The following is a 17,516-nucleotide window of genomic DNA, read 5'->3' as shown; positions in this document are numbered from 1 at the left end:
TAAAACACTTTGTATAACCATGATCTGTTTCACCTTCTCTTCACTGGTGTTAGACACTGCGGTGGGTACAACTTCCTAAAAAAAAAAAAAAACATGACATAAGAACAAATCTGTGGATGCTCCATCACCCTATATGTTGTGTGAATCAGATTAGCATCGCTTCCAAGCGCTATCAGCTTTGCGCTCTCATTACGGGCTCCAGCAAGCAGCTGATTGGCTGATTGGTATGGCGGTGATTCTGACAGCTAAGGGGAGATAGTGACTTTTGCTCCTGATCACTGTTAAGGTATCTACAGGTATCTACACTGTGCAACATATTCAGTAAAACAACCAAATGAAGCACCAACAAACTTAAGGTGTTGCAAACTGTCGCCATGGTAACGCACCTCTCATGTCACAGCTGAGGCCTTGATGACATGTCAAAATAAAATCAGGACAAATCTAAGCTGGAAAGTTATTCAGTGGAAGGAATGACAGTGATACATGGTGAGAGTGTGATAAAAGTTGTGCTGCAATACCTGCAAGTGTGTGTGTGTGTGTGTATATATACGCTGTATAGATGAGGAGAGGCTCTCATGCGGAACACGCTATAACCCATGTCAGTATTAGAGCTGCAGGCGGGACGGCCCGTACATAATGACATGCCACTCCGAGCGGCTGTCTGTGCCGATCAGACGTCTCACAAAATGGCAAAAATATCAAACGTGAAAGGCTTCAAACAGTTTTATGTGCTTTGATTTTATATGGCAGCTTTTCCCATTTGTGCTGTAACTGCTTTTCTGTTGGAAGTGTTCAGGGAATTATTCATTTAACATGCATGTGTATCTACCTGTGTTTGTTACCTACAATCGTGTGTATTTACAGTGAGTACCCCCCTTTAAAATAATCACTTTTTTTCCTTTGCAGCCTGAAATGAAGACAGACACAGTTTTTGTTTTATCCAGCTGTATTTACTCAGTGCAACTTATGACATCAAAGTGAAAGACAAAACAACAACATAATAAAAAAACAAAAAAAAAAACAATATCACTGAGTTGGAAAAAGGATTAACCCCTTGTGTCAGCATTTTGTTAAGCCACCTTTTGCTTTAATTACAGTCTTTAATCTGTTGGGATATGTCTCTATTTTGCAACATTTGCCCACTCTTCTTTGCAGAACTGCTCAAGTTCAGTTTAAATTGATGGTGACCGTTTGTGGACTGCAGTCTTCAAGTCATTCCACAGATATTCAGTGGGGTTTAAGTCTGGGCTCTCACTAGGCCATGCAAGGACATTCACCTTTTTCACCTTCAACCACTTTGTGGTCAGTTTTGCTGTGTGCTTTGGCTCATTGTCATACTTGAAGGTAAACCTTCTTCCCCTTGACAACTTTCTGGCACAGGGCAGCAGATTTTCCTCAAGAATTTGATGGTATTTCGCCCTATCCCTTTTTCCTTCTATCCTGACAAGTGCTCCAGTCCCTCCTGCAGACACCCATAACAGGACATTACCACCTCCATGCTTTTCTGTAGGAATGCTGTTATTTGGATTTTGAGCTGGATTGGATTTCTGCCAGACATATCATTTGGTGTCAAGGCCAAATTATTCAATTGTGGTCTCATCTGCCTCAGAATCTTCAAGGTGTGTTTTGGCAAAGCTCAGTCGTGACTGTATGTGGCCTTTCTTGAGGAGTAGCTTTTTTCTTGCAACTCTCCCATTTAAGCCACATTTGTTGAGAATTTGTGATATTGTTGTCACATGCACACAATGACCACTCTTTGTCTTAAATTCCTGCAGCTGCTTTAGAGTTGCTGTAGGCCTCTTGGTCACCTCTCTGACCAGTTTCATCCAGTTTGGAGTGACGTCCTGATCCAAGGAGGGTCTGTGTTGTACCAAATATACCTTCCACTTCTTAATAATAGACTTCACTGTGCTTCTAGGCATTGATAAAGCTTTTGAATTTTTTGTATCCATCTGATGACTTGTGCCTGTCCACAACTTTATCCCAGAGATCTTTTGATAGTGTCTTGCCACCCATAGTTGATGATTTGCTTCAGTTGCACTACCAAGGACTGAAATGCTCAAAGAAAGCTCTTTTCATGCTGAACTAATCAAAATGAACACAGCTGAAAGTCAAATGGCTTTGTGTGACATTGAGAAGGTGATAAGCTGATTGAGTTTACATGTCAATTTTAGGAGGGGGGTGATCCTTTTTCCAACTCAGTGATTCTGTTTTTTATTTATTTATTTATGACATGTTGTTGTTATATCTTTCATTTGGATGTTATAAGTTGCACTGAGTAAATACAGTTGGATAAAACTAAAATTGAGTCCATCTTCATTTCAGGCTGCAAAGCAACAAAAATGTGATCATTTTAAAGGGGGGTGTTTTTTTTTATACCCACTGTATGTTTGATGATGTTTGTTTGCTTGTGTTGGACCATTAGTCATGTGCAGTTTGGTCATTTTTACTGCTCAACAGGGTTCTCACGCTTTCTGACCAATGAATTTTATATAATGTTTCCATGATTTTTCCAGTCATTTGTGATGACTGTTTTAAATATTTTTTTACATGACACACACAAAGTGTCATTTCCAATCAATTAAATATTTCTAAACTGAGTATAAACAGAACAATAGACATTGATGGTAGAAAGTATAAATAAGTAGGCCTGGAAATTTTGAAATTCCTTGATATTTGCAGGTTATTCTGAATCTTGGGAACCATTCAAAATTCCAATTGGATTCCAATTCAACTCCTGAAATGCAGTTGAAATTAAATTGAGGTAGCATATAGGATGCAGAATTACAATTTCAATTAAAGTGAAATTAAATTGAACTGAAATTCAAAGAAATTTATATGACAAGAAATTTGTATTATGGGATTTAAAAAAAAAAATCATTTTGAAAACCTTAAGAGAGAAAGATGGATAGAATGACTCAAAGAATAATACATACAGTAGAATTGTAGAAGGATAGAAAGAATGACAGAACAGTAGAATGTTAAAACTATAGATAGAATGATAGAATGACGGAAAGATAGGTACAATAATAGAATGACAGATAGAATGACAAAACAGCAGTACAACAGACAGATAGATGGATAGATGGATGGACGGATAGATAAAACATTTTGCTCAGATGTATGTGAATATGTAAGCACGCTTGTGTGTTGACATTTACCTGTGTGAGTTTAGCGGGTGTGTGTGCGTGGTTGGTCTGGGCACTGCTGTCTGAGGTGCTGTCAGATTCAGAGTGGCGCAAACTTGCTCTCGTCTTCTTGATAAGATCAGTGTCTCTGTTATACGTGAAGCCCAGTTTGTTTGTGTTTGTTAGAGAAGACCCGGTCTGCAACCTGGGTGACCCAGATTCAGTTTGTCTTTCGCCAGGGCGTGGGGTCTCGTGCTGCTCCCTGGAGTCTCTGGTGTCAGCGGCGGTCAACCCACCCGACTGCCCGCTCTCCTTTTCTCTCTCCAGCCTGTGAGACAGGTCACCCATGTCCAGTCTATCGGCTTTGAGGAGTTTTTTCTGTTCTGCAGTGGGAGTTTGGCTGGTGGTGGTCTCCAGGCTGGTTCTGTTGCTTTTGGCGGGTCGTGGGTGAGGTTCAGTGACAGCTGGAGCTGCTGGAGAGTCACGGTCTACCGTAGATGCCCGTAAAGAAGGAGCTACGTCTTTTAAAACTTCCCCTGGGGAGGTGGATAAAGAACCAGATCCTCCGCCTGTCATGACTGACTTCACTTCCTGCTCTTCTTTAACACCATGGTCACCATTGGTTGCTGCAGCACCCTGATTAGTTGGCTCAGGGTGAATGTCGCTAAGTTCGGCGTAGAACTTGTCTTGGTCGATAGAACTGTTTGTGTCTGTTTCAAAGTCTCCAACTTTGTATGTGCTACGACTGCTGTTGGCTTCGATCTGCACAACATTGAGTTCCTCACCGCTGAAATGTGCCCGGATCTGATACAGGTACGTCATCACCGTCAGTTTATCCGGGATTGCCAGCAGAACCATGTCAGATGGCTCCAGAAGCCGAGAGATTCCCAGACTGGCAAAGCCATCATATGCCTGCATACACACACAAAAAAAAAACAGATGATGTTTAAAATAAAGCATAGAAAATAAAGGACTGTATGAAATGAAATGAGTAAATAAAACAAGAACTGGTGGACCAAAAAAGAAGGACTGATTGAAGAATAAAAAGGAATGATTTAATATCAATTCTGTCATTCCTTTGTAACATTAAACTAAACTAAACTAGAATAAATCCGTCGACCCAATCATTCATCAAAATAACTAAAATAAATCTGGGTCAGACAATAATTCTTCTAAATTAAAAATAAATATTAAATGATAAATAAATGCATAAACAATAGAATATATGATAGAACATATGACAGAATGATCAATAGTATGATAGATAGATACAGTAAATTGAATTTTTTAATTAAATAAAACTTGACGACCAAATCACTCATTAAATTAAATAAAAAGACTATCATTATATAAAATTAATAGTCAATAAGTAAATAAATAAATAATCTGGACCAGTCTATAAGGTTCTATAAATAAATAAAACAAAAAACAAACAAACAAAAAAAGTTAACCTTTTTTTTCCCACACACAAAAAAAAAAGAAAAAGAAAAAAAAGGCAAATATTATATTTGGATAAAAGTGGGTGTTAATTTGGACTACTTGAGGTAAAGTGGAAAGGGAGGGTTAAGAGAGAATATAGCAGGGGGTCGGAAGAAAGGGAAGGATGAAATAAATATGAGGTGGGATGGGTAATGGGTGAAAGGGACAAACAGTGGAGAGAGAGGGGTGAAAATGAATGGTTGGGTGTGGGATAAAAGGGTAAACTATAGGCTGTAGAGTGGGACAGAAGGCCAATGTACAGTATGGGATGAAGGAAAAAGGGAACACAGGGTAAAGGGTGAAAGGGAAGAACAGGGTTTGTAGGGTGATGGGAGGGAGAGAAGTTAGGGTGTAGGGTGCATGCAGGAATTAAATTTGGGATAAGACAAGCTGGGATCAGTAGAATGCGGCAGGCGGTGACAGCTAATGTCAAGGATGGTTCTCCATGATAAGAGAGCACGATACCAAGAAACACTAAACTAATCCTGCCTCAGTCTTATCGCATACATCTCCCACTCGCCCTCCTTCCATCTCTCTCACTTTCTCCCCCTTTCCGTCACTCTCTCTCTCTCTCAGTGAGTATAATTGCACTGATTTGTCCGGTTGAGGAGAACAGGCAGATAATCAAACAGCCAAACTCAATCCCTGATCAGGAGATAGAAGGAAAGAGAGAAATGGAAGGAAGAAGTGAAAGTAAACTGGCTGACATTATCGCGATAATCCACCGAACGAATGAAAGAAAAGTTACTTTCTCTTCCTCTTAAGAATTTGCGAATACAACAATATAAAGAAATGTCTACAAATTAACCTTCTGTCTCGCCCTCCCCCTGATTCGCTTTATCAGAGTCGAGCTGATGGCCGAGAGAATTTCACCCTGTTGACAAGTGTTGACTATTGTCTCAACCTCTGCCATTTCCCCATCTACTGACTTTATCAGGTTTGTCCCCTTTATTGGCGTGAGTGAGAGAGAGAGAAAGCAAGAGAAAGGGAGGGGAGGGATAATCAAAGGTAAGCCGATTCTCGATTTACAATTAATCACATCTTTCTTTCTCTCGTGCCTTCTCTTTTTCCTGTTTGCTGGAGGCTAACAATAGCAATGGTGATGCAGAGCTTTGCAGAGCGAGGGAAATGTAAGGTACAGACAGCTGAATAGAAAAAAGGGGAATGAATAAGGGTGGGAAAACAAAAGTCTGCAGGTATATGTTATTTGGGTTTTAGATCTAGAGAAAGAGTATAATTGGTGGGATGAATGAAACTAAAGTGTCTAATGAAGATTCCTATACATTAGCTACATTCATACTGCAGCTGAATGTGGCCAAATCAAAACTGTATTGTTCATATGTGAAATAAAAAAAGAAAAGCAAAACAGTTTGTGACCAGACAGTATAAATAAAAGAAATTTAAATGAAACATGAAAGAATTCTCCTATGCTGAGCAAGTCTGCATTTTTTTATTTATTAAAATTACAGTAAAAAAAATATTATTGCAATTTAAAATAGCATGTTTTCTATTTTAATACATTTAAAAAATTTAATTTATTCCTGTGTTTTCAGAAGCCATTACTCCAGTGTCACATGAGCCTTCAGAAATGATTCTCTGAAAACAAAGATTTAGTGCTGAAGAAACATTTCTTCTTACTATCAATGTTGAAAACTGAAATTTGTGTTACATTTTTTTCAGGATATTTTGATGAATACCAAGTTCAAAAGAACAGCATTTATTTGAAACAGAGACATTATAAATCATTATAAACGTCTTTACTGTCAACTTTAATCAAGGATAAGGAAAAATAGTGAATCAAATCATTCATTCATTTTTACATAGATTACAAAGAGTGTATGTATTTGTTCACAGAGAGCATCAAGCTGCCTGGGAGAGGGAAAAAGGAAAACAAGAAGGGTGTCTCTGTCTCATTGCTCTAGTCTTCAAAACAACAAATCATGTTTGAATAAAATAATTGCATCATGTAAACAGCAGTTTGTGTGCAAGTGTGTGTGTCCAAACATGTCCAGATGAATTAAGGCCAAAAACATGCTTCTGATGTACTGTAATAACTACAAAAGCCATTTATTCAACTGACAGAAATGCTGTTTGCTCTCTATCTGTGTGTAAATGATGCAGCGGCACTAATAACCCGTGTGAACTGGGCAATTGTGTGTTTAAGACTTTCCCTTCCTGCTCCGGACTGTCAGCCCCTCCCCCGCGCTAAACGGACAATGAAAAGCATTTTGTTTTGTGAATGACATCGCCTAATCATCAAAATTAACCAATAACACACACACACACACACACACACAGCCAGAAGGGCTTTTCCCTCATCCGCACATTTATCGAGGAACACATACACGCACGTGCACACAGATCAGATATCATGGGAAATTACTGCTGGTCTCTCTCTAGACACACACAGAGAAAATAATTCTTTTCACTGCCTGAATGACCAAACCGTCCTCTCCTCTCCCCTCTGCTATTGATTGCTCTTATCTGTCATATTTCAATGGAGATTATTGCAATCACGGCTGGGCCAGAGAGGGTTGCACTGATTCTATCACATGGAAATAAATGCACTTTATATAAATGTGTGTGTTTGGGGCTGTATAGAGAGTGCTCTTAACCTCCTCATCTTGGGATAGTCATTTATTGTTGAACGACAGCGAGAGGATGCAGTCTTCGTTGTGTTGAAGAGAGAAAAACTGTGTATATGATAGTCCCAGAACAAGAGAGAGCAGGAAATGAACTCATGAAGTGACTGCAAGTATTGAGTGTAGGGTAAAGTGATGACAGATGAAAGGAATACAGGGAAAGAAGATAGTGAGGAGCACATTAAATACACCTAATAAAGTCTAAATGGAGTTCATCTGAGGGCTGAAATAAGAGTTAATCTATAGCGCTCCAGAATACAGTGGAATTACAGATGAATTAAGTTTTATACATCCACAAATCCAAATAGATTCCGAATAAATCCAGGACGCAACTCTTCAGCAAATATACATTTGCTCCGTATCGTGTGCTGCTGTGCATTGTGTGTGTGGGTTTTGAGAGAGGAAGAGAGATGCTTGGAGTAATCCTTCTTGGCAGAGCCACCTGGCGGTTTATTTAAACAGGCATTTGAGAGCTGACAGCAATATTCACACCTTCCTTGCCCTCTCTCAAAGATCATTCGTCGTGCACATCCCACTGAATATTCCTGAATGGATGGAACAAGGTATAATGTAAAACAACAATGAGAGAAAGAAAGAAAAGTGAAAGAAAAAAAGGACAGATTCTGTCTTTTTTGTGTGTCACATGATCGTTCATTGGTGTGGATCAAATTCCAATTTCTTTTTTAACAAAAAACAATTTCTAAAAAAAAAAAAAAAAAAATAAAAAAAAAAAAAAAAACAAAAAAGGCAATATTTCAAAAAACTACAAAATCAAAAAACTATAACTGCTTAATTAAAAAAAAAAACTGAAGTTAATGGGAGGTCTTCACAAGTATATTTACAAGTCTGTGTGTGTGTGTGTGTGTGTCTGCTGTTGGGACCTCCTTGGTCCTGCATTTTCCTCTAAGTGTGCGATTAACATCCCTTTATTTCTCTTCCTTCCCTCCCTCTCTTTCCTTCTCCCTCTGTGGAGAAGCCTGTAAAGTTCATTTATAGCATGTTTATGAATTATGATGCTATCTTACGACTCCCAGGTGACTTACTCAATCCACACAAACATGAGCAAACACACACACTCTTTCCATCAGTGTCGGCAGGGGAGCCGCATTCTGAAAGTGGCAATTAGAGAACGCTGGGTGGGAGTGAATCAGAGTTATAACAAAATGAATCACCTATGAGGAGGATTACTGATGCACAAACAAACGAAGAGAGGAAGGGAGTGTGTAGCATTTACCTTTTTGTTGTTTTCTTTAATATCTTGAGGATTGAGAGCCTTGTAGTCACTAGGAGGGAGGAAAGAACAGCAAGAGAGAGGGAGTTAGCTTTAAATATGCGTCTCATGTAATGGCTGTAACATGCAATTTCACAGCTCTGCAATCAACACAACTAATAGAGTGTGTGTGAGTGCAAGCAAAATTAGTCACACACACACACACACACACACACACACAACCTTTACTCCATCACTCAACACATTAAACGTTTCATCTCTCATTCTCCATCACACTACCCACTGTGTGCCTGGGGTCTTTCCTCTTCATCAGGGGAAACAGTAGTGGGTTACTCTAAAAATGGACAATATCCTTCATTTTGCTTATATCATAAGCCTCAGCATTCACTGCATGTCATTCAAACCTTGATGTGGGCTGTGTACTGTCCCCTGGGGCACAATGTGCTTTAAAAGCCCTCTGAGGACTTTCTCCACATGAAACAGCATTTAAAAACACACTTCCATTCTGTAACAAGCCATATTTTTAGTTAAACTGCATATTAAGCTGGTAATACTGCACATTTTATTCAGTTTGATTCTATCTTTGAAAGTATACTACAATATTATTAGTTATTACTTCTGCCTGCATTCTTGGTTACTACAACAAAAATTTCATTGCAGAGATGAAGAAATGTACTTTTTTTTCTGGAATAATGGTCACTGATCACTCATGCACTCTTTGATAATGCATGACGCAAACAGCTGTCTGTCTCTCAGGTTGTCTGAATCGTTCAAGTGAAAAGTGCAGAGAAAACGTCAAAACGTTGTCTTTATACATGTCAATGAATGTAAATGTTTCGTAAAAATATCAAAGGTAATAAATCAGTCAATACAGTATCTTCCTTAAATAGATGCCGGGCCAGATTCCTGGTACTTCAGCGTATGCTAAACCCAGAGGGTGGTTAGCTGTGGCGCTGTCAGCACTGTGATGAATCTGCTGTAAGTGTAGTAATTAAGGAGGATTTGAGTCATTCCTGATGAGACCAGACACAGAAATGTTCAGAAATAAGACAGAGGGATTAAAAACTCTCCATAATAAACCTTATTAGACCCCCCACACAAAGTGAGATTCTCACAGAAGGGGAGAGAGATAGAGGTGAATTAAGTGAGTTGTGTATATATACAGTTTAGGGCTGTCGCTATTAATTATACAGACGTTATTGAGTAATCTGATGATTATTTTGATCAAAGGCAACAACTGAAATTCATTCACTCACCTTCCAAACCTCTATGACTTTCTTTCTTATGTGAAACACAAAAGACATTATTACAATTTTCATTTCTGGGAGAGGTGTACCTTTAACGTGGGGTAAGTCGAGTCAGCACCCCGTGCTCTAAACATGGGTCCTGCTGACTGAACCACCTCAAGAAGCACTTCTTGACGCTTGTATAAAAGTGTGTATTGTCATGAATGTGCATGGCTTACATCAAGTCCGGTCTGAAGTGGTGTAACAGGGCACAGAATGCCAGTCCGTTCCTCCAGGAAGTGGTGAAGTTTGTGATTTTGACGCCTCTATAGTTTTTCGTGACCTCACGGCACCAGGCCAACAGGGACTGACTTGCATTCGGCCTCCCACCAAGAACAGGACTAGGAATTGGACTGGGCTATAGAGAAAGAGAAAGAGAGGGTGTAGAAGGATATAGTTAAAAAGAGATTAATATGTGCTACTGACATTAAAATTATTAAAAAAATAATGACATGTCAGCTTTGACTTGGAAATGAACAATCAGAATCTCACAGACTATTTATTTATTAAAACACTAAGAGAAATATGTCCTAAAATATATTACAAATATATTAAATTACAAGACAAAAAAAGAAACTTCTTTTCATTTTCATTATACACAGTAGGAATGTGTTGCATAACGTATGCAGAACAAAGGAAACGAATTGGAGAAACACAACTTCTTGTAATTATACGGAAACATGAACTGTACACTAAATTACACACAAGTCATTTAGCCCAAGCTCTGACCATTTTTCAAATACAGACTATTTTCTCTATCCCACACACACATACAACCCTCTCATTGTCCCTCTTTTCTTCAAAAGTCCTTTAATTCCAATCAAGAACATCAGATCCAAGACATCTCTCGCCAATTAGCTTTGTAAACTAAGCTTTGTTAAAAGTCGCTTCTGTTGAACCCTCTGTCTAATTTGAACAAACACATAGAAAAATGCATACAAAAGACTTACATGCTCGTTCTAATGAGAGCTTTGGTCTGTTTGGAGTGTATGACCATGGATAATGAAAACACATGATTAATAAAGACCAGCCTTTGAAGCTGTATCAGTCTGGATTAAGAGTCCAACTAAACGGAGGAACGAGAATTCTAATCCCGCAAATCCAGAAACACAAAGCGGCAGAACCCCTTCGCACCGGGAGTCTGGCCACTTTCGGACATAATCCCGTTAAAAATGGAGCCGTCGCGTTACGGATATGGTATCGCTCAAAATTCATATTCTGTGGTGCAAGCGCTCGCATTTTCCTCCTCACAATAACTTTTTAATAATGATAATCAAATAGCCTGAGACAAAACTTGCAGCTATCTGATGAATGCAGCCCTGATAGATTCCACATCTAAATACAAATCTAACATGTTATAAAAGAGTGCTCATCCTGCAGAAATACATTATCATAGGACAGGTATCTGTATGGATCTATGTGTGCAAAGGAAGAGAGACGCTGCCTTTCCTCTGATAAGAGCGCTGGTCAACATTTCACACATGTACGGCAGCTTAACAACGCCCCCTTTTGGACAAAATCTGCTACTGCAGGAGGATTCAAGGACGCACAGACTTGCTTATGCTTGTGACGGGCCCAGAGCAGACTTATGTAAATCACAGACCAAAATTCAAACACTACAAAAATAACAATGATATTATAAAGGGAACCGTGACATTCTAAAGGTGTGGTTTGAGTAGATTGGCTAGACGCTGAAGCTGTAACTTCCTTTAAATTCTTCGAATGCTTGCCTCTGAGATTATCATAATTAAATGCGAAGATCCAAACGAATGCCACTGAGGGCAAATGTGTTATTTGTTTGTTTATACGTCTGTCTGCACAATCTGAAAGGTTAAGGTTTTCTTGAAAGAGCAGGAGGGAAAAGTCAAGTGAGGGGCCCTTGGGGCTCCGAGAGCCTTTCTACTATCATGAGAGACGCGCACACACACACACACACACACACACACACACACAAACAACAATGCTCAGGATTTCGCCACAACAGTAAACACAGATCAATACAAACAAACTCCCAACAATGAACACTATTAGGAATGCTTTTATACATCATTTGCTGTCATGTATACTTACATAGTCTGAACCTCATTTAATGTAGAACATAACTGATAAGCAAAGCTCATTTTGTTTTATTCTACCTTTCATTTTACTGTTGTACCTTTTGTGACTGGCACAATCTGTTGAGTGACATCAAACTAGGATTTAAGTGTCTTGCTTCAACCATTTAATTATGAAAAGCTTAGTCCCCTTATTAAAGGGTCTCATATTCAATCAGAGATCAACAACAGTGATTTATCCAGAGCAGAAACTAAGTGTGATGAACTGAATGGACTAAACAAGTATTCCCAGCATACACTCACATGCTACAGTACATGGGGGTTGGGAAGAACACGTTAAGCTCCACATAAATGCAAAACCCGCATCCACTTTTCCATGTCGCTTTTCCGGCATGCATGATAAGAGAGCTGTAAGTTCCCGAGGCAGTCTTTGCTCCTTTTAAGAGATGTTTGAAGTAGCTGTCTAATTTCAGCTCAATAATTACCTGGGATTACCGGCCAGGTGCTATTAAAGCAATTAGAAGACAACAGCCGTTTAGGAGCACTCGGCTCTTTAGGCTAACAGTACCCTGTGGCACATTTACGGCGGGAGGAAAACAGTAACACGGACAAACCAAGACACGTTTAAATTCCCAGGAACCATTGCTGTTATTTAATTCATCCTCCACCTCTGTGAGGCAGGTTGATTCTAAAGCATCTATCTGTTTTACCGTCAATGACTGAAATGACCTATAAAAAAACACTTCTCATTGTTCAATTTGCTTAACTTGCCACACTTGCTAAAGTATTCACTGAAAACTTATGAACTGTTCCCCTTTAAATTACCGAATTGTTCTTCTGTATAATACTGAATTGTTCCCCTGTAAACTACTGAACTGTTGTGATGTTCAAATTTAAACTGCTGAACTGTTCTCTTCAGATTTACTGAACTGTTGCATTGCAAACTGATAAAAATATAAACGACTGACTCACTGCAAACTTAATTGAAAACTAAATGCCTCACATATAAACTGCTGAAATGTTTCAAAAACGTTTTAAATCTAAACTTCTAAACTGTTCTCTTTTCAACTAAACTGTTCAAATATAAACTACTTAACATCTAAACTGATCTGTTCTTTTTAAAAATCAACTGCTGAACTGCACTTCTGTAAACTGTTTCAAAAACGGCTTGATTTTTAAAAATGTAAACTGCTAACTGTTCTGTTGTAAACTACTGTTCAAATATAAACTACTGAATTGTTTAAATATAAACTGAATTGTTCCATTCAAATATAAACTGCTGAACAGTACCATTGTAAACTGCTCAATTCTCTCGAATGTAAACTGCTAAACTGTTTTAATGTAAACTATACTGTTCAAATATAAATTGCTGAACTGTTTCACTGTAAAATACAGGGTTCAGATGTAAACTACTGAATACTTCTGTCAGTCACTGAACTTTTTCACTACAAAACATCAGAATTGCTCTCATATTACAAACTGATCAAAATTCAAAATGATCATTCCATTTGGGGTTTTTAAAAAATATTAATGGTTAATTCCAATGCAGTAAATCAAATTAATTTTGAAACATTGTATCTCAGTGGATAAGATGATGAAGCAGTACTTCATGGTTCGAACTGAACAAAAAACAGTTCTGTGGAAACTGTAAAAGTTCTGTGCACTGAGTGCACATTCTTACTGAACTGCATGTATCTACTGAAACAACACTGACGGGGATTTCTGGTGTCACATAGAGCGCGTGTACTTATCAAACACTGCGCTGTCTTGCCCTGAGCAGTGGTCGCGGGGGGAGGGGGTGTAGGGATAGGAGGAGAAAAATAAACGATTGGCAGCGGCGTGTTTCTGTGCTGGAGGACAGGATTACAGTGCCATTTCTTCCCACAAACAGAACATATTAAAATGAAGCTGCATTCATCACTATCCAACACACACACACACAAAAAAGGAAGGAAAAAACAAAACAGCAAAAAAAATCAAGCAGCACATTTAAACATCTGCCAAAAATAAGGTGGTGACAGAAAAGATATTCATTATTCATGATGGCAGTGAACGTTCACACACACCTGACACATGGTGGAGGACAGGGGCGAGGAGGGAGGAGAAAGTAAAAAGAGACGAGGAGGGGGAAAACTTAATCTGTGTTGAATGAGAATAGGAAAGATGAAGGGTGAGAGAGAAGATGGAGAAAGAGTGTATGGTTTGTGCTTAAAACGGTTGATCTGAGAGTGTGATCCAGCAAAAAAAACCTCTTAAATCAACTGTCAATTATTGCACATTCCATTAATATGCTCTTAAAATTACAATTACTGCTGTCACACTAAACATTTTAACCTAGAGACCTCTAGGGTCCAAACATATTCTGAGAAATTCACTAGAAACACAAGGAAAAAAAAACTTTATTAAACTGATGCAATCACGAACACAGGACACCAAAACAGCGGAAGCTTTAAATCACATGCATACTCTTTAAAAGTTGTAATCCACTTAAGATGCCTGTGGCAACATCTATCCACTCCAATAACTCTCTTAAACACGAATGTGTGTGTGTGAGTTAGCACTCTCATAACTCTCTTAAACACGAAGCACACTCTGGTCTTCGAGAGCTGACCCATTGCATCAGTTCAGATTTGGGGCGGTCATTTGACTCGTCAAGAGGCGTTCCAATTCGTTCAATTATTTACTGTTTTGTACAAATGTGTTTGCTTCCTGTAAATGTTTTTCAGTTATTCAACTGAACGTTAAATCTAAACATTGAATTTTCCCTAAACTTGAATCTCTGAATTTGGCTTTACTTTTGTTTCTAATCATCTTGGATATTCAATTGTGAAAGATTCGTTGAACTGCTTTGAACCAAATCAAAAGCTCAATTATAAAAATGAGAACTCGTATGGAACATGATGCCACAGGAACACATATTATAGACATTAAAGTGATATCAAATTACTATTATAATTTTAAATCTGCAAACACTGAAGCCCGCATGGAAATTCAATCACAAAGCAGCAGCCTCTCCAATATGCAGCGTTTTGAAGTGGAAGAGATTGTCCTATCTGACAAAGATCAAAAAAAGGAAGGATTCCGGAAGTCGTCAACACAATACAATCTTTCAGATCAGAAATCTACGAAATTCGCAAAAAAAGATTGTAACTTTAAAAGTATTCATATCTTTTGTTTCCTTAAAGACAAAAAAAGATGTTTTCACCTCTACTCAAACACTTTCATATGAATTTCATCATTTCACATTTGAAACTTACCAACGAGTGAAGTTCATTTGCCTAAGCTTGAGGCTGAGGGGGAGTTTTTTGGGCCTTGTACAAAAACACAAAATATGCAAGCATGACTAAATCACATTTCTGGGGCCTGTTTCCCATGCTAAGCTACACGGCTTTAAAAATTTAAACACAACAGCACTCGGTAAAACATAAGGAAATTTGGGAGGATACAAGCAAGTGCAAATCTCCCGCACGCGCTTGTGTGCTATACATGTGTAATGTGGTGTAATCTAACGTTAGAGGCGGTAAAAACACTGCCTAAGAAGCATACCCCAAAACTCTGAACTGTGTAAATGAGCTTTATCTAGTGAGGCCTGCACACGCGTGCACACAAAAAAAACAGTATTGAAAAGCAAAAAAGGCGACTGGCACGCTGTTGGCTGTGATGGAGGGAGGCAGGCATTCACGAAACATACCGAATGACTCAAATCACTGTAACGCTAAACATCATCAACATGCAAACATTTCTGGCAAAGCACACTGAACTTAAAAACAACCTTCAAATTACCGCCACACTAAACAAACCCTAAAAAACATGCGATTTACTTTGGCGAATGTAGACATGAGAAAAAAAGGCAAACAAACACATAAAAGATTTTTTTTCATGTTAAAGCGCCGTTGTTAGTTAAAGCAGGGATGAGAGGTTGTGTAGAGCAGCAAAATCTAAATCTATACAGCGTTAATCTGCTTTAGACAACACTCCTCTACAAACAAATTACAGGAGGCGAAGTTCAGCGATCTGCTCTGATAAAGCTGTCATTTATCAATGAATCCGCAATGCACACGGAAACTCATTAAGAGCACCAGTAATACTGCAGGAAGTAGAAGGAGGGAGAGAGGGATGAGGAGAGGAAGAGAGGGAAACATCAGGTGTGCTCTGCTCCACCGTCAGATCGTTGTCCGCGGCGGTACGGTCTCGTTGGCAGATGAGAGTCCTGATAAGCGAAAGCAATTAAAAAGAATATAATTACAAAGTCACCCCTATCTGAACGAGGCTTTGATCAAAACACACCCACGTCAATACGTCGGCCAGAGTGTGAAGAGGGATCGATGGAGTCAGGAAGGAAGGCTTTTACCGTGGCATGTTTCACACCATCAAACGGCATCACGCATGAGAGATGAGACGAGACGCACTCTTAAGCTAATGAAAGACACAAAAACACAACCAGCAACAAAACGCCAACCTTGCAAACAAATGCCAGGTTTTCTTCACATTAAATGCAGTGATTCAAACCACAGGTACTCTAGGCGGTATTTGGCAAGATTTTGAACCCATACAACAGAAAAATCAATTATAATAATTAATAGTGATTAATGCCTTCGGTTTTTTATAGGCTTGTTCATGAGGAAAGAGGTGGTATGCAGATTCTGTCTTGCTTTACTCAAGTTCATGTTGTTTCACACCTCACACTTCTTTTTTTTTCAAGGCTGCATTTAATTGATCAAAAATACAGTAAAAACTGTAATACTGTGAAATATTGTCACAATTAAAAAAAAACTATTTTCTATTTTAATACATTTTATTTATTTATTCAATTTATCCATGTGAGAGCAATCTTCAGTTCACATGATACTTCAGAAATTATTCTAATATGCTATATATATATATATATATATACATACATATATACATATATATATATATATATATATATATATATAAATATATATATATACACACACACACACACACACACATACATATATATATATATACACACATACATATATCACATGCATATTCATCCATCCTGATGAACAAAGTGTGAACTTCATTCCGGTATGCTGGGGTTAAACCAAATACAACAGAGGTCTTTTGCATGTGAAAGCTTTTAAAACTAAATTATGATGCTAAACTAACCTTGACATTATGAATGGACAAAAAAAAAAAATAATGAAACAAAGTCAAGATTGGCCCCTTTAAGGGTTACACATTCCATCTACATTAAAATAAGGGGTATAATGTGTGTATGTGATGGCAGTGGTTTTAGGAGTTGAAAGGCAGAGGTTGAGGGGTAATGGGGGCTAGGAATCAGTGGCTGTTATTGATCAGTGCTGGGTGGTATGCAGAGGACTGTGGGGAAAAGGCTCTCCCAGTTGAAATGGGTTTAAGGCCACACACCTTCAGGAGAGGAGAGACCAGGAGAAGATTAATCTAAAGTTACTTTCTCCATCTCCACCATGTCATTCAAACTGCCCTCAGCCTTAAAACCTCTCACTCACACATACAGGCCTCATCAGCTCTCACACACACACACACACACACACACACACACACACTCTCCTGACCCTCATGTACACAAGCGAACACACACAAACTCACTTCCATATACATACAATTATCAAACGTGCACACACCTGCCTCGTTCACATCAAACATGCAGAATAAGGCGATTTGGCCAATCTGCGGCCAGCCAACTT

At 38.6% G+C, this 17,516-nt stretch overlaps 1 protein-coding gene across 6 annotated transcripts in view; it reads right to left on the bottom strand.

Annotated features, from left to right (window-relative positions):
• LOC109108491 (EH domain-binding protein 1) overlaps window positions 1–17,516 on the bottom strand; it is a 120,956-nt gene that overhangs the window by 50,117 nt on the left and 53,323 nt on the right. For all 6 annotated transcript variants that reach the window (XM_042774007.1, XM_042774008.1, XM_042774009.1 and 3 more), the window contains 4 exons: window positions 9,946–10,124; window positions 8,484–8,532; window positions 3,162–4,040; window positions 34–75 (listed from right to left, as the gene is read on the bottom strand). In XM_042774007.1, coding sequence (XP_042629941.1) covers window positions 34–75; window positions 3,162–4,040; window positions 8,484–8,532; window positions 9,946–10,124 — 1,149 coding nt within the window. The remainder of the gene's footprint in view (window positions 1–33; window positions 76–3,161; window positions 4,041–8,483; window positions 8,533–9,945; window positions 10,125–17,516) is intronic.

This window comes from Cyprinus carpio, chromosome A17 (assembly GCF_018340385.1).
Source record: "Cyprinus carpio isolate SPL01 chromosome A17, ASM1834038v1, whole genome shotgun sequence".
NCBI classification, from domain to species: Eukaryota; Metazoa; Chordata; class Actinopteri; order Cypriniformes; family Cyprinidae; genus Cyprinus; species Cyprinus carpio.
This window is presented reverse-complemented; position numbering and strand designations above follow the sequence as displayed.